The 25,113-nt window shown below is 40.9% G+C and overlaps 1 protein-coding gene across 1 annotated transcript in view; it reads left to right on the top strand.

The window, feature by feature from the left end:
* LOC109397596 (phosphatidylinositol 4,5-bisphosphate 3-kinase catalytic subunit beta isoform) overlaps positions 1 to 25,113 on the top strand; it is a gene marked incomplete in the record, with an annotated part of 92,738 nt that overhangs the window by 34,295 nt on the left and 33,330 nt on the right. The window contains 1 exon segment of the mRNA XM_062845315.1: positions 19,661 to 20,557. Coding sequence (XP_062701299.1) covers positions 20,423 to 20,557 — 135 coding nt within the window.

The raw sequence follows: 25,113 nt of genomic DNA, 5'->3' as shown, positions 1-25,113 counted from the left end.
AGAGATTCCTTCCCGGATTCCTGCTGTGACTCTTTAAGGGATTCCTCCGAAAAAAATATGTAAAAAATATAGATTTCTTCCGAGTTTTTTTTTTTTCAGGAGATCCTAGATCATAGAGACATTTTCTATGGTGCAGGAATACCTGCTCAGCTTCTGACCGGCAGGACCAGAAGTCATCAGGAGTCATGATCATGATCTCTCTAAGGATTCCATCAGGTATTATTTCCAGGGATTTCTTCAGGAAAAACTTCAGAGATTTCGGCCAGAATTGCTTTAGAAAATCCTGAAAGGATTCTTTCAGAAATTTTAAACACCATTCTTTCATGGATTTCTGCTGCAATTACTTCACAAATTCATTTTTAGTATATTTTCAAAGTGTTTGGTCGAAACATATCAAGAGAATCCTAATGGAATTCTTTATACGAGCCGGGATCCTCGTTCGGGATTTATACAGCAATTCCTCCCGGGATTTCTTTTGTGATTATTTCAGGAATTCCTATCAAGCTTTCAACTGAGATTCCCTGTGAATTCTACCAGATATGTCTCTCAGAATTCCTTCAGTAAATCTTCCCGGGATTCCTTCAGGGATTTTTACCGGTAATGTAGCGTTATGTTTTTCAGATTTTTGTACGTAATTCTAAATTGCAATTGGTAGATCGAATAAAATTGAATTTTTGGGTGGTTTATCATTTTTCATGTAGCCGAAAAACACATTATCTTTTCGGTGTGACTTTGATAGTGCCCAGAATAACACAATAAAACCCACATATTGTGCACGAATAAAAAATCATGGAGTAGCCGTGTAGAGTATATCTGGTTGAAATTTTATATCAAAACATGGAATGATGATGAACCTGGGCGTGTTAGTGGAATACCTGTAAGTACGAGACACTGAAGACGACCTTATAGTTGAGGTCGAATTACGTATTTGTCAAAGGATACAAATTAAAAGGAACAGTACTTAACACGATTTTCTTTTTAAAACATGCAACATTTCTGGGACCCATATAGCCGAAGCGGTAAACGCACGGGTATTCAGCATGATGAGGGTGACGTTTTCGATTCCCGATCGGTCCAGAATCTTTTCGTAAAGGAAATTTCCTTGACTTCCTTGGGCATAGAGTATCTTCGTGCCTGCCACATGATATACGCATGCAAAATGGTCATTGGCAGAGGAAGCTCTCAGTTAATAACTGTGGAAGTGCTCATAGAACACTAAGCTGAGAAGCAGGCTTTGTCCCAATGAGGACGTTACGCCAAGAAGAAGAAGAAGAACATTTCTGAAAAATTTACGTATAGTGAGTACGTAAAGAGATTTTGTGGGGTACTGAAGGAAAAACTCAATTACTTTATTTGAAATCATTATCGGTGTAAAATTTAACTTCTGCAGTATTTTAACGTTAGGTTATGCTGCACATAGTGAGCACTCTTTATTTGATTTGTTTAAAAAAAATAAAATTGAGAAATGTTGAACACTGCAGTCGAAACTACATGAAGTTACAAGACTATGCATTGCATACTTTTAGGCGTTTATCGGGTTTTATTTCTGCCCCAATTTATAAGTACCTTTTATATTCTTTTTGAGTGGTTATCATCTCTCTCACTTGTTTAGAGCTGTATTATATCTGTACGGATCAGAATATAACGATAGCGTAGAAGTTGTGCTAAAATAGAACTCGAGAAAATTATCAGATATTGAGGACCTACAATGAAGAATTTTTTTGGAACTACACCATAGACTTCCGTTTGTTTTCGTCAAATCATGCTTATTTTATTGAAACTTGGCCTTTGATAACAAATTTATTAAAAGATTCAAATTGTGAGAAACCTTGGGCGTTAACGGGTTAAGTAATCGCCACAAATGCATTTCTTAGAGAATGCTAAGAGATAACGAAATAGTAATTAGTAAATGAATGTTGAGGGCATATCATTCTATTCAGTTGTGGCGCAGCCGAATTTTTTTTTCCCCAGAAAGCTTTTTATACTGAAAATTTGTTCAAAAAGTTTTGGCTCTGGGTGGGGGGGAGGTTGGGAAGTTAACCTTAAACCAAACCCTCCTCCCCTCCGTGGCTACGCCACTGTCATATATAGACTCTCGCGATCGAATGTTTGGTGTTGTACCCCCTTAAAACATGGTATTTTTTCAGGTCCGTACCTCCTTCAAGTTGCGTTCGATTTCAAAAGTTTAGGTCACATTTAAAATACAGTTTTATAATGGTTTAGCCGAAATTGTAACCAACATTTCTATATAAACACATTACTTAAAGTTGCAACATTTTTTTAAGATATTAATCAAACTTTGAGCCAACAACGCAGGAAATTTCCTAATTTTAAGATGATAGTAATAATAAAGCCTGTATCCGCAAAATGCCTGTTACTACAAATCTAGTACTACACCGATTGTCTCCTATAAGGACACATTCGGTGCAGTACTAGATTCGTAGTATAGTAATAAGCTGAATTTGATGCATAAAACGTGGGTATTATGATTTCTTGCTTAATTTGATGCTGTTTGGGCAAAACTTTGAGTAACTGTGTTGTTTAAGTTGCAAGAAATTGAGAAACAACAAAGCTATCACACTATTAATAACTAGGCAAGCAATCATAATACCCACGCTTTTTACACCATTTCATTGCAGAAACGGAATTTTTACCTTCTCACCATACAAAAATTCAGCTCATTACTACAAATCTAGTAGTTCACTGATTGTGTTATATGGAGCACGTTCGGTGTAGTACTAGATTTGTAGTAATGAGCAGAATTTTAGAATGGTGAGGAGGTCAATTCTCCGTTTCTGCAATGAAATGATGCAAAAACCGTGGGTATTACGATTCCTTGCCTAATTTGATGCTGTTTGAGCAAACTTTGGATAACTATGTTGTTTATGTTGCAAGAAATGGAGAAAACATCAACACAGTTGCCCAAAATTTTGCTCAAACAGCATCAAATTAGGCAAGGAATCATTATACCCACGTTTATGCACCATTCCATTTCAGAAACGGAGAATTTACCGTCTCACCATACACAAATTCAGCTCATTACTACAAATCTAGTAGTTCACTAATTGTGTTATATTGTCACAAAAGTTTGTTGACTATGTGTATTATGCCCAGAGAAGACAAATTGTCGGACAAAAGAGATACCAAACAAGCAACAAAGAACGCACGGCAATTACCTACTTTTTATCCCAACCGGTAACAGACAATGACAAGATCTCGAAAATTTTTGTTAGTGACAAAACAAAAGCACTCGTGAATAATCAATAACTACTAACCCAAAAGCGCAACTTTTCGATGATGGATCTTCAGCAGCGTTGCAGTGTTTACCCACTCGAAGTTACCTCTCGAAAATCACAATGCAAGGCTTAAAAATCTCTTAACTTGTGGAAAACGATCTTTATCCTATTCTTTTCCAGCTGGGACAAACCTATGTCGCATTAGGCTGATTGTCGCAACAAGTGCAGGTTGTGACATTGCCATTATTGTGGCGCGATGGTTGAATTTTGATTCAGTGATTATACCTACAAAATTTTGTCTACAATCGCTCACTCCTAGCTGACGCTGACGCATATAATCAATCAGCAAATGAGTTTTTAGTTGTTTATGTTGAAAAGCAACGATGAAATTCTTGATCGTCTGGCTGACTCAGAACTTTACAAAATGCACAATTTCAATTCAATATTATCTTGGAATGCCTAACATTACTAATCAGGATATGTCATAATCGTCGAAGCAAACAATTGGTTTATTGAATTTTAGTACCAGTTGGCCTTGAATTCCAAATCGTGGAACGCGCCCGATAGGAGGCTATGCATGTGCCCAGTATCGATTTCTTAGAAAAGGCGTTGCAGAAATCAAAATGTGTTTTTTCCTTTCGAAGATTATCAACAAACGGCGCCAGACTCGAATTACCAGCCTGGCACTGTTGATTATCGGGTGATAAGCGTATTTTCCTTTTTACGGCAGTTTATGTACTTGTTCGGTAATTTTTCTGATACGAAAGGCACATTTTTCGTCGATTCATCACAAAACGACGACCCACGACACAACCGTCGGCCGCCCCGAACGGATGTTGGCAATCTACAAATCAACAAAAGTTCATTCATAAAACGTGTGCAATATACTCCCGACACACCGCCGTATGGATTGCGTCAGAGTATTCTCATTACGCTCAACCAACGGCTGTTTTGAAGCTCTCCTGTATGTAGGTACTACCATTCTGACGATCTGACTGGACGAACGTTGTCGGGCGCCAATATTTGCAGTTTAACATCGCTAGCTGATAATCGACGGGAAAAATAAGAACGTTTGACGCAAGTGTACGGTTTGCCGCCTGTACGTACTTGCACAAGTTGGGCAATATATTTGTGAATGATATCATTTCTTAGTATCGATTGTGTGTCGCAATGTTTGCGACATTGTTGGAAAGGATATGTGTTTTCGTTTTGTTCAATTTCCACTTTCTCTGAAATATGACGTAAGATTATCATAACTACGTTATACAAAGCACTAGATTTACAATATTAGTTAGCGTACTTTACTTGTATGTAATTTACTTGTATGATTGTTTAGGCTAACCCTAGCAGACATTTTCCTTGATTTGCGACGCATACAGTAGACATTGCATCAGTTTTACAGTAATTTCAACAAAAAGTCTATTATGAGCGAGCAATGGCGCTTAAGCCTAGGCTTGTTAGCCAGGACACAGTGTAAATGCCTGCGCCCCATCCCTGAAGCAAGATGACCCAAGGAGTGACAAAACCTTTTAAGCTACGTCACTCCCAACGTTGGTGTTTAAATATACTAAAACCACAGACAAACAGACGTCTCACTCTACTCACTCCTCATCGTTACCCTTTTTAAAGGTTAGTTCAATTATTTTGTAGTTCGCAAATCGCTCGATCACGGCGCTCGCATCGTTTTTGCTCCTGTTTGACGTTTGCTCACTACTGCCACCTACTGAGAGGTTTGCGTAACACAGCATGGTTAGTATTGGGCGATTATGTTTTCGTGACGATGATTTTTATCGCAATTTGTTCCAAGTGATACGTCTGTTTGTCTGTGCTAAAACACTTGCACTCTCATGAACACATCTGCTATGCAGATTCTGCATATACTCTTCAAATACACTCTCAAAATCTTGTCGTATCACTCGCTTATACTGAACCCCAAATCAACCCATTCCAAATATCCAACTCCTTGACACCTATGGGGGCGCCGGTGAGTCGATGGCCTTTCATAAAGTAGGTGTTATATCATCACATCCTTTCCTATCCTCGTAACGGAGAAGATGGGCGTGGCCGGCAATGGAAGTTCTCATGTCTTTTTACTTCAACCTCTAATTGGATAGCTATTCCTTCTCAAATAGCATTCCATAAGCAATTAGAATAGGAATATTAAAGTTTTAACAACTTTCAGTATGCAATCTACGAATTACTCCACGCAACGCAACGCAATTTCAACAAAAAGTCTATTATGATATGCCTATCAAACGGCATCTGTGCACCAACGTGAACCTTTGTCGCAGCAGCATTTTTTTTTTGATACTCCGACTTCTGCATGAACTTGCGCAGGATACGCAGTGAACTCCACGATCTATGCCAATCAAGCTCAAGCTAAAGCCTAGAATGTCGATCACATTTCAACCATTAGAGATCCTTGATCCTTTGCTCAATCTGGTATTGTGGTATTTGAATCCTGCATAATTCTTCCCTTTATCAGTGTTTTCAATCTAGTAGCAACCTTAATACAATAAGAAACTAGCTAGGGATGACACTAAATAAAACTATATGGCTGGCATACAAAGTAAGCTGTAAAGATACTGTCGTACACCTAATTGACTAGAAAAAATCCCATCCCATCAGGAACCACAGCTTCCACCTTGAAATTGCTTATCCCGCGCCATTGATCATTAATGCTTAATTGAGGCTAAACCGATTTGGCACGTGCCGGTACCTTTTCCCTTTCCCTACATCCACACCGCACACCCTTCCACCTGTCTCTCAATGTCAACGAATCGTCAGAACCTCGGTCGGTTCTCGGTGGTGGAGGGGCACGTCGCGTCGTCGTCGTCGTCGTCGTCGTTCATTTCAAACTGCCTTCCAATCTCTAGCGAAAGCTTAAACAAGCTGGAGCTAGTTCCAGCTTAGAAGACAGCAAAAAAAAATAACAAACTTATTTATAGTGCTTGATTCGCGGGAGCAAACTCCGCGTCGCGTCACGCTCTCTGGAACGGCCCGCGCGCGCGGTCGGTCGTCGGTGGGTAAGTCCAAAGCATCATCGCGTCGATTGGCGGCGGATGGATGGATGGATGTGTAAACAACAAGAAAACCCGTTCCGTTCGCTCGCATCCTAATACCGGTACCGGGCAATGAGGTGAAGTTGATAGACCTCCATCAGATTTACAGGAGACTTGCAATCTTTATTGGCTTGTGTTTGCAGCTGAGTGTCCAACAGGCTGAGACCTCTTGAGGAGTCCTTCGTCGGCGAATACCAGGCTGGTTTTCGTGAGGGGCGATCAACGACGAATGGGTGATCCTAGATAAATTTCGCGAATATAACTTGCAGACTCACCGTCTGTTCATTGAATTTAAAGCAGCATACGATTCAGTGAAACAAAATGAGCTTTGGCAGACAATGTTCTTTTTTTCAAAGTACGTGATCGCCCAGCAGTAAAGAAGGTGAAAGTTGCTGCGGTGATCGAAATTGTCTGAGGATGGCTGAAGTAAAACAGTAAGCCGAAACGTCACAACGTTAAACCAATAGTTTTCATTGGCTCACCGAGAAACATCAATAAAACAAATAAATATCAGTTAACGGTGATTAACACATCCAATCAATTTGGCAGACAATGTCAGAACATGGTTTTCCGGTGAAACTAATTAGGCTGATACGCTCAACGCTGGATGGATCAAAATCAAGTATTCGGATCGCAGACGATGTATCTACCCCGTTTTAACTTCAGATGGATTGAAGCAGGGTTGCTGTTCAACATTGCATTCGAAGAAACGATTAGGAGGTCTGGCTGGCGTGCAGAAGAATGGCACTATCATCACACAGTCGCACACCCTCCTCAGTTTTGCGGACGGTATTGATCTCATCGGTATCGATCGTAGGGCAGTGGAGGAAGCTTATGTTCCTCTGAAGACAGAGACAGCGAGGATAAGCTTGACGATTAACTCTACCAAGACGAAGTACATGATAGCGGGTAGAGTTAGAGCAAAGAATAAGAATATCAAGAAAGCCCACTCCGCTGATGCTCGGGGGGACACTACCGCAGCGCTATCTGCGGATGAAAGTTCAAGCTTCATGCGGTAGTGTGCGTTACTGATTGTATGCGGATACCAAAACATACGCACACCACCTTCTCTCATGACAAATCACGAACACTGTTACATAGAACTTCCACCTTGAAACGCTTAGAGAGCGCCACTTGTCTTGTCGCTTGATGTTTACATAGAAAAAGACAAGAGAGGGCATTCTTTCTATTTTTATTCTTTGGTTAGAGGAAGGCCTAGAGCTGTGGTAATAATTGATGGGAATGTGTTTGAAGTTGTTGAGGAATTTGTTTATGTTGTGACATGTGACAATGACGTTTCCCATTAAGCGAAAAGGCGTATTGCAGCTACATGACCTTTTACGAATTGCGCATCTAGCTTAGGTCCCGTAACTTGCAAACCAAAACGAAATTGGCTCTATATAAGACACTGATTCTTCCAGTTGCCCTCTACGGTCACGAGGCGTGAACGATCAAGGAGGTGTTTCAGAGTTTTTGAGAGCAATGTGCTGCGAACAATTCTTGGTGAGAAACAAGAAAATGGAGTGTGTGCACAGACGCATGAATCACGAGTTGACCCAAGTGTACAAAGATTTCGAATATTGTGAAACGTATCAAATACGGCAGACTTCAGTGGGCTGGACACATAGTGTGAATGTCGGAAGGAAGAATAGCGAAAACAATATTCAGCAGGGAACCAGATAGAGCACGACAACTTCGTGGGCGGCCGCGAACGCGTTGGCCGCACGCAATTGAAGAAGATCTGCCATCCATACACGTTTGGGGAAACTGGAGAAACATCGTCCAAGACCGACGAAGATGATGCTTTACTATACGCCCTGCGTTGGAGTAAAGTTACCTTGTAGCCAACTAGGTAAGAAAGGTTTGCAGCTGAGCGCGGTATTACGGATACCATCTTCTTCAGACAGTGTAACTTCTTGATGGTGCGCTGCCAATGATCCCGTGACGATTGTCGCGTATACCTGGGAATCGTTGTTTGTTAGCTGTTGTTAGGACTACTTGCAAGTTGGAGTCAACGAGAACGTGCCCTGTAGTGAGTGCTTCGAGGTCGATAGATTCGATTGGGATTGGAGTTAGAGACGTGACACATTTCGATTTGTACCAGCTGGGTGGACTGGACATGACTACACAGCTTAGGGACGTTTGGACGATTTCTCGCAGAAGATGGTGCCTGCAGGATTTCATTGAAGCCTCCCAATACTCTGAAATGCGAGGCACGTGGCGTGATGAACTTCAATCGTATTTCCTTATCTGAGCACACCTGTTTCACGGACACAGTCGTTGAGCTTCAACATGTGGTAGATCCGGTGCAAGACATTCGCAACATCCTTAAATGCGGTTCTGTTGTCAAAGTGGAGCTCCTGGATACGACCGCGTCGAGCGACGAAGCGACGGAAGGCGATTAGAAATGCTGCCGTTGACACATCGGATTACAGTTCATTGTGCACTGCCCTAGTAGAGTAGCATACAAATATGGCTATGTAGGTCTTAGTCGAAGGTCTACATTCAAGATTGGCTTAGGGGCTGTCCATAAACCACGTGGTCATGAAGGGGGGGGGGGGGGGGGGTTCGGCTAATGATCATTTTGTATGGACGAATAAAAAATTTTGTATGGACTAATGACCACGCGGGTGGGAGGGGGTGGGGGTTTGAGAAGTCCCAAAAAAATGACCACGTGGTTTATGGACAGCCCCTTAGTAGTTCGGTAGGCATCAACCCACGAGATAGTTCATCGGCGTACATCCTGGAACTGGAACATCCTTCGGCGTTCGCCTAAATCGTTGACACACTATTCACTACCAACGTTTTCCATCAATTCGGAGTGGATTTAAGCCGCTGTAGAACGGTAGTAGAATCTGTTCAGAAGAAGACTTCAGCAGTATTTCTCAATAATTCCTCTACTTTTTGGTGCAGTCTGGTGGGCAAGACGACAGCGCTGAGTTCGAGATCAGCGATACAATACTTAGTGGCGAGTGAAGCAACGTTCGGTTTGGAGGTCAAAGGTGCACTTTGAAACGGCTATCGCCCACAGAATGTACATAGCAGCATGTGCCGTAGGGCAGCTCTGACGCGTCGGAAAACATTTAGAGCTGGATTCTGGGTACACCGGTAAAGAAAATCCGTAGGAATTTGAAACTTACATGCTTAGTTTTATTTCCCAAGCTCAGCTGTTTAAATCTCAGTTTCTGAATTTTGACCGAGACTCAGCTAACAAGATGGTAAGTAGCTTGGCAACAGAGCGTGCTGTACTGATTCTCGGCATTTATAAGCTGAGATCTCATCAAAAAATTTAGCTGACTACTAGGCTGTGCAAATCATAGCATTCGTAAACCGAGATTCGGCATTCTGTAGTTTTTTTTTCCTCATCTGTAGAGCCTTTTAACCACTGCGTCCATTATTTAGGAATATTGTGGTATGACCCATATTTAATTTGGTCAAGTATCCTGGCACAATTGAGCTGTGATGGACAATGGTTGATGTAACACCTGATCCCAACTAGGCACAACTTGTTTTATAAAGTTTATTACCCTGTTGGAATTACTTCTCCAAATTTCCAAGGGCTATAGAAACCCTTTACCAAATATCGCTAATCTGTGATGGTACAGCACTCCGCAGTTGCAGTTTTCCGTTTGACAGAAACGACACTCGGAGGATTGGATTTTTCCAATCTTACTTCGATGATATTTACTCAGGCAGTGGCCAGTCATCAGACCAGTAATTACCCTGAGATCTCTTTTGTTTAGATTCAGTATGGACCTGGCTTTTTCTGCACTAGGTTTTATGAACCTTTTTGATTGCTTGGATGTATCTGTAGGTTAGGCGTGACTAAGTACCTCTTCCATTCTTCTTGAATCTTGGGCGGAAACGTCCTGTTCCACTTGTAGGGATGGTTATCCTAGGTCTTCATCTTGCAGAGTAGTTGCATAAACATCTTGGCTGTATCTATAACCTGACCGACGAAAGTTCTAACTAAGTAAGCGTTAGCTAAAACACGAATCGAAGATCCCGGCGATGTACGAGAAGATTTTGCGTTAGGTAAGAATCGGTTCTGGAAGCGGTATCTCGATATTGAACCGAAGCATGCCATTTTGCTGTCCCAAACCAAACAAATCATAGTAATATTGAAACAGGTCATCTTGTAGATCGTGTAGTGGTTTGATATCGGGTGGTATTCCGAGAAACTAGCTGATGCGAGCATGTTTATGATTTGACAACGTTTCTCAATAGCTTCCTCTACATTTGCTACAGAGCAGATTAACTACCAAGCGAGTTTCTAAATACGGTGGAGAAGCACTGGTGAGAGCACTACACTGAGTCATTAGGGACTGTTCATAAACCACGTAGACCAAAATTTGACCATCTCAGACCTCCCCCTCCCCCACGTAGACTTTTGTTCATACAAAAAATTTGAAATTTGTATGGAGCGTAGACTTTTGCCAGACCCTCCCTCCCCCCAAAAAGTCTACGTGGTTTATGAACCGGCCCCTTACCAAGATTTGGGAGGAGGCCGTATTACCGGTGAACTGGATGGATGGTATCGTGTGTCCCATCTACAAAAAGGGCGACAAGTTGGATTGCGGGAACTATCGCGAGATCACACTACTGAGCGCTGCCTACAAGGTTCTCTCTCAAATTTTATGCCGCCGCCTATCACCGATTGCATGAGAGTTCGTGGGGCTGGATTCTTGGGTGAACGCGCTACGCTACAACGAACCAGATGTTCGCCATCCGCCAGGTGTTACAGAAATGCCGCGAATACAACGTGCCCACACAGCACTTGTTCATCGATTTCAAATCGGCGTATGATAAATACAAGCGATCGAGACCAGCTATGGCAGATTATACACGAATACGGATTTCCGGATAAACTGATACGATTGATGAAAGCGACGATGAATCGAGTGATGTGCAAAGTTCGAGTATCAGGAACACTCTCGAGTCCTTTCGAATCTCGCAGAGGGTTACGGCCAGTGTTGCGAAACTTACTCATTTGCGAGTAATGCTCACGCTGTGAGTTACTCGCGTATGAGTATACTCACGCGTGAGTAATGACGTCATACTCTCGTGTGAGTATTACTCACTTGTGAGTAATACTCACGCGAGAGTATGACGTCATTACTCACGCGTGAGTTACTCATTTTACTCACGGTGAGTTTAGTGAGTAAGTTATTTTTGTTGGTTTGAAATGATGTTTTCGTTTGTTCTGTACTGCAATGGCGATTATTTATATACAAGGCACAGTTTTCGAGGAAAGGTGGATCTGCTCGAGAGCTTTGGCACCATAGGCTAAAAACTCCTATTGTTTACCTACGCATGCAAAGTAATATCATCAATTAGGAAATCTCTATATTTCACCACACTTTGTCAATGGTATAACTTTTATCGCATACGTCGGGTCACTTTACGGTATTCAATTAAGATGTTTGGCATATATTTACCTACCTTCAAATTTAAAATGGTAGGGTCAATTACAGCATCTCCTAGGTCCAAACATTTAAAACTTTTCTTTTCTGCATACATTTGACCGTTTTTTCCCATGTGGCTAGTTTCTATTACTGTGCAAAAATATAGGGAATATAATGGACAAATAGTGGTTTCGCTTCAAAATTACTTGAGTAGGCAAGTAAGGAAAAAAAGTTTTACACTGGTAACGCCTCCCTTGTAAATCTAAAAGAGCTGTAGTTTTTTTCTGCGCAGAAAAATAGTCCGTTCTATTATTCCGTAAGGAAAAGTAACGTTTTTCCTCATACTAAACACTTGATCAGTTTGTAAGTTAAAATTTACAAAAAATAGTAAATTTACTTGAGTACTCAACTTTCGAACACGAAACTTACACACTAAACGCATCCAGCAAAGCAAAAACCAGCAAAACGAATAGTTGATTTTCAAGCAATTTTTTGCTAGAATCCGGTACAACTTTGTCCTTCCCGTAACGTGGGTAGATCACCTTAGAACGGTGCGTTACGGTGTAAGATCTACCACACTGCATCAAATTTTAATCTTGCTATTTTCCTGCCTTAAGTGGTATCATTGCAGATTATAATTTGATGTATTTTTTGTTATGCTCTCGTTTTATTTTATGTTTTGTTTTTAACTGCTAATAAAACTTTTGTTTCTGGGGGATTCAGGTAATTTTACTGTATTATAACACCATTTTTAAAAAATAGTAACTGTAACGAGCGTATCACTTATATCTTATCCAGTATTTATTAATTAATCCTTTATTCTCTTTTCAGGAAAACTTATCATTATAGCCGGCGCATTAATCATTTTTTTAGCAAATCACCGTACACATCATCATATTGATATATGCGTACATGTTCAAATATCTATAACGTTATCTGGAAGCGTTTGGTACGGGAGGTCCACGCTTCCATCTTTCCCCTCGATTTCAAGGTGTAAAATGTTTTCAAATATTGATTATGTTGAAATCGTTTTATCCCTTGAAATCTTCTCTGCGGTACATGCTGCGAAAAGTCTTAATTTTCCAGGATGCATTCAAGTAATGGCTGCGTTAGTGTGAGATTAGATTAAATTAGATTAGATTAGAATCCGGTACAACTTTGTCCCCAACAACACAAATTGCTGGATGTTTCATAAAAAAGTGCGTAGACTTGATAGAATTGAAACACAACTTTATTGGAACTTATGGGTGACAAAAGGAACAAATTGCCAGGGCCCGTAGCGTAGTGGCTACACGTTCACTTCATAAGTGGATGGTCATGGGTTCGATCCCAGCCCGGCACTTGCAATATTTCGTCAGTCGCTCTTCCCCCCGAGAGCAGCTGGCACCTGACCTTCTTCAGAGCATATGCTCCAACGGACCCGGACACCTGGATATCGGCTAACGGCAACTCATAATGGACCCCCAATCGGTCTGGAAAAGGAACAAGAGCCACACATCAACATCCTCGTGCTCATCATTCTACCATGATAGTGTAGAAAGTGAAAGCAGCGCAACGGAATCCAGTTCGATCTAGTAGAATTATAATAGAATACATTTAGGACCTGTACAAAGTGTAAGTACAGCTTCCAATAAGGCAATCCATGAGACAGATACGATCAGCTGATTTTTTTTGTTTACCATGTATTTTTGACAATCGATGATCGGGGTGACAGTTGAGCACAAAGGAATTTGTTAAGCACCGACGACACTTGACGAAACTTTGTTAAGTTGTACTCACACTGTGTTTACAGTTTTGGCTGTCACCCCCATCGCGAAAAGTCTTCATGGATTGCCTTATTGGAATCGCTCACGCAGTGCCCTGGTGGACAAAAGAGCTGTAAATTAGGTAAAGTGATTGAAGAATAAAAAAAAGGAACAAATTCTGAAGGAATCCCATGAGCTTTTTCAAGTCTTAGTTCTTTTTTTCATATAAAGTTGGACCATCCTAGTTATATGAGCCTCGGACCTAAAAAGAAAAAAAAAAACTGCCGAGCAAATTACTACCAGTAACATGGCCAGTAATCACACCCAGGCAACCAATAAGCAGCTAAAATGGCATTAATTCAGCACTATATGCGCCTTTGCAGCAGGTCTGCTGCTATCGAACTGTCAAATCCAAGGTCAAATCGGCTACCAATCGAGCACACCACACGATTCCGTAAAATTACTTTTCTTAATTGCTATCTCTGCCAACCCCCTGAAGAAAGCGTTAGTTCTTGAAGCCGGCTCGAACGGGCTCGTTTACGAAATTTCAGCCTGCCTTTCAATCTGCTACGTGCGGAACCGAACTTTGTCGTACGAATTGTCGTGCATTTGAGAAACGATCGTTTACACATTTGTTCAATGCGTTTAGTGTTCTTTATTAAATTTACAAGACGCACAAGCATGCAAATACATTTCGTCCATTTAAAACAACGCTGAACTCAATTATATGTGAATGTCACGCTTGCACTAACAGAAAAAAAAATCACAGTTTTCAGCTTAATGCAACCGCCCATTCAAATCAGCACCACGTCCTGCACCAAATTTTTGGCTTCACGTCAGTTATATGTGGATGACAGCCATTTCAGGGGATTGATCTTTGTCTACAAGAGGTTTGCGTTCAAACAAAAGCCCTCACGTTGAGCTGTTGGGCTCAAAGGGGACCTCATCAGGACCGCCCTTAACGGAGCGCTTAGAACTACCAGTAAGATACAATTCACTAGAATAAAAAAAAAAAACAAAAACAATAGAATTATTGACAAGCAACCTTGTCTACTGATTCAATACATTCGCCCCAATAAAACATACCATTTTAATGTTTGATAGGATTCCAAGCCTTTAGATAAATTTTAGATTACCGTATGAATATGAGTAAAGCATACTCGTGAGTGAGTATCTGCACGTCAATACTCACGAGTGAGTGTGAGTTGTACAGCGCTTACTCAAATGTGAGTAATACTCACGGTGAGTTTAAGGTGTACTGCTCATACTCACTCGTGAGTTTGACTAGTTGTGTGAGTACTCGCTCATTTCGCAACACTGGTTACGGCAAGGTGATGGTCTTTCGTGCTTACTGTTTAACATCGCCTTACAGCAAGGTGATGGTCTTTCGTGCTTACTGTTTAACATCGCCTTAGAAGAAGTAATAAGCAGAGCGTAAATAAACACGAACGATTTTTGCGAAGTCCGTTCAGCTACTTGGTATCGCTGATGATATTGATATTATAGCTCGTAAATTTGAGACAATGGCGGAAACGTACATCCGACTAAAGGCGACCAGGCGAATCGGATTAGTCATTAATGTCGAAGACAAAGTACATGTTCCAGGAAAGAATCATCGCGCCCGCCACCCCGAATTTCTATCGTAGGTGATGAAATCGAACCGGTTGAAGAATTCGTGTACTTGGGCTCACGGGTGGCCGCCGATAACGACACCAGCAGAGAAATTCAGAGACGCATTGTGGCAGAAAATCTAGCTGGACTCCCCAGAACTCTACAAACAAATAAAGTTCACCGTCATACGAAGTTAACTATCTACAAGAAGCTGATTAGTCCGGTAGTCCTCTATGGGCACAAAACAGGGACCCTATGTGCAGAGGACCAACGCGCCCTTACAGTTTTCGAACGTAAGGTGTTGCATACCATGTACGGCGGAATGCAAATGGAAGACGGAACTTGGAGAAGGCGAATGAACCACGAGCTGCATCAGCTGCTGAGAGAACCAACCATCGTCCTAACCGCGAAAATCGGGAGTCTAATGTGGGCGGGTCACGCCATCAGGATGTCGGATAGCAACCCGACTAAAACGGTTCTTGAGAGTCATCCGACTGGTACAAAAAGACATGGTGCGCGGCGAGCTAGGTGGGTCGATCAAGTGGAGGACGATTTGCGGACCCGGAGACGCACAGCCATGGACAGAGTAGAATGGAGACGACTCTTATGTACATCAGAGGTCTCTCAGACCTTTGTCTCTCAGACCTTTGTCTGACCGGTAAGTTAAGTACGTTTGCTGCTCCGGATAGGAGGCTTCTAAACACTTCTCTCCTTCATCCTGGAACGATGCGATCAGGGTTCCCGAGCAGGAACGAATAACTGACACATAACTGTAGAATACTAAAGTCAGGTATCATACCGAGACAATGTATTGGTCGGTTATCCAAGTATTGAAAATAACTTATTTTGGTATTTTGTAGGTGTTGATGAAATACCTCAACGAGCTATTGTTTTGGTGTTGAGGACATCTTGAGGTATTATTTAATTTTGGAAAAATCGCTATTTGTATGGAAAAATCGTCGATTATTATTTAGGTTTTGCCATACCTGATGTCATTATTCACGCGTTATGCACAGAATACACACCAGTTATTGTTTTAGGTATTTTACCTCTTATGCAGGGCTTCTTAATACCTCATTCAGGTTGTAGGTATTAGGTTTTCCATACCTGAGTTTGGTATTCTTCAGCTATTTTCTCCTGCTCGGGTTTGCATGACCAGCAGAGTAATGGAGTAGTTGCCGTTGCCGATACATCTTCTCCATGTCCACGACAAAGGCGACTACATGAAATCGGAAGTCGATGGCTACTGCACAATTGAGCCGACATTGTTCAGAATATTGTTCAGAGGATGTTCAGAATATTGTTCAGAGGATGTCTTGCCAGAGGCGTCGAACATTACGCGCATGGATTTAAGCTGGAAATATTCTTTTTTTTCTATCTATATTAACGAGATTTTTAGCCCTAGGCTAGTTCATCTCGGGACCCACGTTTTACTTCCCTTCCGAAGGAAGAACTCACATTTTGTGAGTTTGTCGGGAGTGGGATTCGATCCCAGGAAATATTCGTCGATTACATCATGGTATGTTTGTTTTAACCCTTTCAGAACGGTTGGGTCTTTTGCATCTCGCTGACGTGTTCTACAGCGGCGAGGTTGGTGAAAAAAGTCGTCCCGAAGGAGTTAAAGCGGAATCCTATCTAGGCGTCTTTCGAGGCTTTCGATTTGGTGATTTGTGGATCTTCGGACCATGGAAGGCAGACCACGTACCTTCCGGAGTGAGTTCGGGTGGAATATGTGGGGCTATGGTCGTCGACTTCAAGCCTTCAGACCACTTAAAATAGCAAACCGGAAACCTCCCTGACACTCCTCTGAAACACCCTTGAAAGCTTCCTGAAATCACCGGAAGCCTCTTCCAACCCTCTCTGAAACCGGTTGAAACGTCTTAAAAGCACGCTGACACCTCCCCATAACTCCCTTGGCAGACTCTTAAACTCCAAAAACCTCCTTAAATCAGCTTGAAGGTCACATGAAACTGCCCTGAAACTCAATTGAAAGCCTGCTGATAACCCAATAAAGCCCAGCAAATCTGGAATGGCCTGAAACGCCATCCTTTCCATGACAGCCCCCTGAAACGCCTACAGCAAGCTGGCTGTTCAACAACTGGCGAATTATCCTACATAAGTTGTTTACGTATCTTATTTTTCCTAAACTACCAAACGACACTTTTATTACTTTGATATTGTTTTAAATGTTTATTTAGCTTTTTGAAGCCGACATTTTCCAAGCGTTACTATAGGTTTTTTTCTACATATTTCTGTAGTTTTGGTTCTCAAAAGGTTGAAAATGATGCAAAATATTTTTTCTGGATATCCTAGGTCATCAAAACTATAAGTAAGTTTAGATTCTAAAGTCTACGGATGTAACGGTAACTTCTTTCATTACACAAAGCTACGATTTGTTCTCTATCATGTCCAGTAAGCCTTCGGAAAGTTCAATAGAATCTTTTAGATTAGTCGGGATATCCTAGGTAATCCAAACTGTTCTTGAGTTTAGATCCTAAAGTCTACGGGTGTAACGATAACTTCTTTCATTATACAAAGCTACGATTTGTAATATATCATGTCCAGTAAGTTTTATGAAAGTTCAATAGACAGTATCAAATCAGTCGGGATATCCTAAGTCATCCAAACTGTTCTTGAGTTTAGATCCTAAAGTCTACGGGTGTAACGGTAATTTCTTTTATTATACAAAGTTACGATTTCTAATATATATTGTACAATAAGTCTTTTGAAAGTCTGCGGGTGTAACGATAACTTCTTTCATTATACATAGCTATGATTTGAAATCTATCATGCCCAATAAGTCTTTCGAAAGTTAAGTAGACAGTGTCATATCAGTCGGGATATCCTAGGTCATCCAAACTGTTCTTGTGTTTAGATCTTAAAGTTAACGGGTGTAACGATAACTTCTTTCATTATACAAAGCTACGAATTGTAATCTGTCATGTCCAGTAAGTCTTCTGAAAGTTCAGGTATCAGGTATCAGTAGGTCAGCTCCAGAGGCACGTTCTCCTCCATTTGGGAAATTTGTGCCATCGCCATGAACACGAAAGTTTAGTAGACAGTATCAGATTTGTCGGGATATCCTACGTCATCCAAAGTGTTCTTGAGTTTAGATCCTAAAGTCTACGGGTGTAACGATAGCTTCTTTCATTATACAAAGCTACGGTTTCTAATCTATTATGTCCAGTAAGTCTTTTGAAGTTTCAATTGATAGTATAAGATCAGTCGGGATATCCTAGGTCATCCAAACTGTTCTTGAGTTTAGATCCTACAGTCTACGGGTGTAATGATAACTTCTTTTTACTATACAAAGCTACGATGTGTAATCTATCATGTGCAGTAAGTCTTCTGAAAGTTGAGTAGAATACTAACCAAGATTCCACAAATATATCACGAAATTTTTCCTGCAAGCCATCAACTTTCGCCCCACTTCACGGTACATATCTTCCTATCATCACCAACCTCCGTCATCATCATCGTCATCGGTGGAGCCCTCGCGCGCACAGCGGACAGTGGGAACAATAAATACTATTCGATATGGGATGGGAGGAATATGTAGTATTGCAGAGAGACCGCTACCTTCCTACGTAAAACCGCCACGAGACTATGACCGAATATGTTTAGTTTAGCGCGCAGTCAGTGTTGGCTGGCACTCTGGCACTGTGTTCATTTCGCCGTCGCCGTCGCCATCGCCGTCGTCGTCGTCATCCAAGTGTAAATACACAGCGCGACGACCCCCGCGCGCGCAAAAGGTTTCATGAGCTCGGTTCGACCGCGAGCGGTAGCCAGTATTGAGCTGTCCATCAAACGTGCTATATGTGTAGCTTGCGCGCTGCTGCTGCTGTCGTTGCTGCCGCGCATCGAACGCGAACGAACAGTAGTCCTAGTTGACGGTCGTACACGCGCGCGCGCACACTGACTAGAGTGTTGTTGTTTGTTTGCTCTAGAGACGGTAGTGAACGTTCATTTGCGCCTAGGTGATTTTCATCATCATCACGAGTAGTGAAATCGACCAACGTGTCAGTATTATTATACCTGAATGTGAATAGTTTGGAAAAAAATGTAAGGAAGCTTAGTGAATTGTCTTTAGTATAACATAGAAGGAACAGAAGATAGAAGTTCAGTTAGTTTAAGCACTTTCACAGGCACAAAACTCTAGGTTGAGATTCACTTTCCCAGAATGAAATACTTTATGTGAGAGTAAAACATATGGTAGAATTTGGTCAAACTCAAATATGTGATATTATTAAGTGATTTTATCTTCCTGACAAAAGTTATACAGAACCCAAAAATCAACTTTTTTCAACCTAAAGTAGTAGTGTATAAACGTATAAACATATAATAGTTTATGCCTTACAACTACATTTTAATTACGTTGTTCCAACTGTATCACATAAGTTGTTTCAACTACCTACTAGTGATATTACTTCGCTGACAAAAGTGATTCATAATTCGATAATCATCTTAGAGGCGTAACATCTGTTAACATATCAATGTTCACATCTTGTAATCACGTTTCCAAGTTAAATAAAAAACATACCTTTTTTATAACTATGCAACAAACAACTAATCGCAAATCCTTTTATCCGTTATATTTACAGTTATCATCCAGCCATGTGATCGCCAGGGTCGCAGGTCTACAACTCTCCGGAATCAAAAGTGTGTGATGAAACAATAGATATCGGTTACAGTGCACAAAAAGTACCGAGCATCTTTTGCAAGAAAAAAGCAGCTGAAAAAACAATAAGCGGAACACAGTTCACAGTGACAAATACAAGCAAATAGAAAAGTGGCCAAACACTTGTGTGCCGTGTGCTTAGAGCCCCACATAGAGCAGAAGAGTGCTAGCAGCAGGGGAAACCGTTATTCAAAGTTCCGAAAAACAACAAAGTGGCATTTTGCTGTGTGCAAACCGGGGCTGGCTGAAGGAAGAGAGGGTAATAGGTAAACAGGTTGTTTTTGTTACGAATGTGCAAATAATACGCGGCAAACGGCAATCGCGAAACTGGAAGAACAACAGCTACGACGACGACAATAACAACTCATCGCCGTCCGTTTCGTAGCTCATATCGGGAGAAAGCGGCAAAGCAAACCAGCGAGCGCCGTTCCGTTCGTTCGTCAGTCAGTAGTACGCTGGAAGAGCGCACTGCAATCCTATTGGGAGTGCATTAAGGGAAAACTTCCCGCCAGCGCAGGAGTACGCCGCTTTGCACCTTAAACGTGAAGATTGTGAAATTATGTGGATATTATTGTAATGGTGAATAGGTTATTTGTACAGATTATAAAAAAAGTTAATTATTGTTTAAATAATCGAGTTGGTGCTACAGGAGAGCGTTACGCGCGGTGCTAAACAGTGGAGCAAGATGGGGATGGGAATGTTTAACTACGACTACTGGGCCAACCCAGAGGAGCACACCGACATTACGTTCTTTCTGCCAAACGGTGTGCTCATCATACTGAAATATTCAATCTACACAACACTGCAGGATCTTAAAGCGGTAAGTAAAACTGTTTAATAAAACTCCTATTTTTAGAAATGAGGATATTGAAGAAAATAGAAATGTGTTATTAACATAGAATGTTCGATTCGATTTGCTATTTAATGTCAATGTGTATGGTTCAACTCTTAACTATTGATGTCAACATTGTTGACACAGGAAACGTTGAAAATTATGTTATTGGTGAAAAACAATATCGTGGACCATATTCAAAATGGCCGACAACAAGTTGGCTGTACAGTAACTAATTGCGAAGCAATTCGAGAACAGGGTACAACATAATCGAAAACAATGCAAAAGCAACAATAAATTTCAATGCCTTATTGTAAGTCATACAAACTTAAATGACTCTAGAAATTTATGTAGAAATTTTTGAAAAAAATGTCTAGCAGAGCCAACGGAGAGCTTTCCAGGCGCCTTCCTATAGGAAGAAATATATGATTTTCTTAGGATGTTTTTGAAGAATTACCTTGGGTTTTAGTGGTAAACTTCTAGAATGACTTTAGAAGAATTTCTGCCAGTTCCTAATGCAATCCATAAAAGTACATATTCCTGTAAGTTCTCATATTATGGATTTGCTGTTCAGAAAATATCTTTAGCTTCCTAAGATGTTACGCAAGGTGCACTATGATGACGTAACTATTTAAAATAAAACTTGGATATACAAAATCTGTTGGATTTCTTCGTATTAAAACTTTAAGCCGATTCATTGATGAAACTTCTAATCAAATACTATTAAATTTCTGAAAAGTTCAACATTCCTCAAACAATAAGTGAATCCCCGTATTTTTTTTGTTAAATAAACTATACAGTGATCAATGATTTCTTTAAGGTGAATATATAACGAGGCCACAGCTCGAATTTTCAAGAGCACAGATCTGAAGAACCGAATGTCGGTTTGAGCTGAAAAGTTGATCGATTGGTCATCACCAGCGGGTAACCAATCGATCAACTTTTCAGCACAAACCGACATTTTATTCTTTAGATTTGTGCTTTTGAAAATTCGAGGTGTGGCTTCGTCATATATTCACCTTAATAATCATGAATCACCAGAAATGTATCCAAAAAGTTCTCCGAGAAATTACTACTTTTTCAATAGAACTTATGTTGTCACAACTTCTGTTGCATATGAGTTGCAGCAACCAACTGGCTACTGCAATGTCTCATGCGGGCCCCTTGCCTCGAAATCATGTGGGCTACTTGGGTGACTTACTGAGAGGTGGTTGGTTATTCCCGTACCAACGCCTACGTGATCCGTGTCGCATCGTACCGCATCCCACATACCTCTACGCATTGACCAGCAGACCACACTAGATTGATGTTGGCAAAAATGTGAATGGAGGAATACAACTCGAACTCGAAGATCAAAATAACCTGAAACCGCCATCATCGACGCCGACAGTCGTCTTCGTCGTCTTCGGATATGGTTGGATGGCATGGACGGACAGAAGAAAATCATGAAAATAGGCAACCTAACGACGAAGAGCTCCGCTGCTGGCCCATGCCAGCTCAGCCTCAACATTCACAGTCAGTAAATGCGTTGTTTACTTTTGTGGCGGTTTGCTTGGCATTGGCAGCAAGCGCAGTGCGCAGCGCGTGTTGTTTGTTCACATGCATGCAGCAAGCAATCCAGCGAGCGACCTCAATATGCTGCTGGCTGCTGGCTTGGCTTTGGCTGATGCTTGATGATGTGGGGGACCTGTTGTCCCATTTGCAGACAGCGCACCACCAAAGTCGAAACTGCCGTAAGGTATTTTGCGAGATGCTGCTGCACCGCACCGACCGAGGCGGTCGGAAATGAGTGGGATTATTTTTAAGGTAAACATTGGAGGAGAGATGTCTCGGAGACTCGAACACCTACTTTGTTGGGGATATGCACAAACATATTGCGAAGGAACGTTTTTTCCAGACTAACCATGGTTTAAAGTAGTAGGAGATTTACAGCGTAATATAACATAACATATGCTTTGTTCAAATCGTGGGTGGTTTTGCATCTCAGATTTATCGCATCGTTTCTAAGAAAAACAGTATGTTATGCAAAGTCATAAACAGTATTTGGGAATACCCGACAATATATGTTTTAAACACAGTCTGGGAAACCCGCTTTAAAAACCCTAATTAATCCACCCAGCGGTGATAGCGCCTTTCTCGTACCTTCGAAAACCCAATGTTTAACAAAAATCCATTTCATGGCACCAGAAATTTTATCGTTTATCTGGCTTTTGAAGTTTGAGCCTTAAACTCTTAAAAAACCGCAATCTTGAATCTTAAGCAGCCATTTTGGATTATGGCCGCCATCTTGGAATTTCTGAACGCCATTTTTGAACTTCAGACTTCATCCGAAGACCAGATATACCCATATTGAATGATTTATTAGCCTAAAACATCAATGAACAGCCACCATCTAGAAGTTTGGGACGTCACTTTAGATTTTAGATCGCCATCTTGGATAATCTGGACGCCATTTCTGGACTCCGCACATATTCTCCATAATAAATATTTTCATATTGCATGGTTTTAGGTCCTAAAATTCCATTAAAGAACCGTCATCTTGAATTTTAGACCGCCATCTTGGATATTCTGGTCGTCATTTTTGGAGTGCAGCTATCTTCATATACAAAATATACTCATATTGCATGGTTTTAGAGCCTAAAACTACATTAAACATACGCCATCTTGAATTATGAGCCGCCATCTTGGATATTCTGGTAACCATTTTTAGACTCCGGTCTTCCATAACAAATGTACCCATTTTGCAAAATGGGTATATTGACGACTACACTATGCAGGTTTTGGTCGTCGTTTTTGGACTCCAGATTTTTACCCCATACCAAATATACCCATTTTACATGGTTTTAGGGCCTAAAACTCCATTAAATACCCGCCATATTGAATTTGGAGTCACCATCGAGGATTTTAGTCTGCCAGCTTGGATATTCTGGTCGCTATTTTTGGAGTCCCGACTTCTTCCCTTTACCAAATATACTCATATATGGTGATGTTAGGCCTAATACAGCTACCATCTTGAATTTGGAGCCGCCATCTTGGATATTTTGGTCGTCATTTGTGGATATTCTGGTCGCTATTTTTGGAGTCCCGACTTCTTCCCTTTACTAAATATACTCATATTTGGTGATGTTAGGCCTAATACACCATTAAACAGCTACCATCTTGAATTTGGAGCCGCCATCTTGGATATTTTGGTCGTCATTTTTGGAGTCCAGACATCGTACCTATACCAAATATACTCATTACCCATATTGCATGATTTTAGAGCCTTACACTCCATTAAACAGCCACCATCTTGAATTTGAAGCTGTCATCTTGGATTTTAAACCGCCATCTTGGATATTTTGGTCATTATTTTTGAAGCGCAGACATTTTCCCCATATCAAATATACTCATATTGCATGGTTTTAGAGCCTAAAACTTCATCAAGCAGCCGTCATATTGAATTTTGGATTTTAGACCGCCATCTTGGATGTTCAGGTCGCTATTTTTGGACTCCAGACATCTGCTCCACCTCAAATATACCCCATATTGCATGGTTTTAAATCCTAAGATTATTAAACAGCCAACATTTTGAATTTGGAGCCGCCATCTTGGATATTTGGTCGTCATTTTTAGAGTCCAGACATCGTCCCTATACCAAGTATACCCAAGTATATTGAATCATTTTAGAGCCTTACACTCCATTAAACAGCCGCCATCTTCAATTTTAAGCTGTTATCTTGGATTTTAGACCGCCATCTTGGATATTTTGGTCATTATTTTTGGAGCGCAGACATTTTCCTATATCAAATAATATTTGTATATTATACTCATATTGCATGGATTTAGGGCCTAAAACTTCATCATACAGCCTCCATATTGAATTTTGGATTTTAGACCGCCATCTTGGATATTATGGTCGCCATTTTAAGACTCCAGACATCTTCGCCACCTCAAATATACCCCATATTGCATAGTTTTAGAGCCTAAAACCTATTAAACAGCCGTCATCTTGAATTTTGAGGAGCCATCTTGAATTTTGGACAAAAATTGCCGCATTACGGGGCTTTATATACCAAATACACCCATATTGTATGGTTATAGAGCCTAAAACTCCATTAAACAACCAACATCTTGAATTTGGAGCCACCATCTTCGATATTCTGGTCCCCATTTTTGGAGTCCAGCTATCTTCATATGCAAAATATACCCATATAGCATGGTTTAGATCCAAAAACTCCATTAAACATACGCCATCTTGAATTTGGAGCCGTCATCTTGGATATTCTGGTAACTATTTTTGGACTCCGGATATCTCCCCCATAGGGTGCGGGCACCGGTTTTGGCCAGTCTAAGGGAAATCATTTTTAAAAAAATAACCAATAATCCTATGAAAACAACCAATGCGTCAAATAAAAGGTTTCAATCTATATTTTGAAGGAAAAATGCAAAAATAAAGTCAATACTTGATTTTTGTATTAAAAGTGGCACTGGCCAAAATAGACGCTCTGCCGCAGTTTTGGCCATATTCTTAAATTTGGTTTCTATTTTGGCCAATCACGTGT

The sequence above is a fragment of the Aedes albopictus genome, chromosome 1 (genome assembly GCF_035046485.1).
Source record: "Aedes albopictus strain Foshan chromosome 1, AalbF5, whole genome shotgun sequence".
Lineage (NCBI taxonomy): Eukaryota > Metazoa > Arthropoda > Insecta > Diptera > Culicidae > Aedes > Aedes albopictus.
Note: the sequence above shows the minus strand (reverse complement) of the source record. Positions and strands in the feature narration are given on the sequence as shown.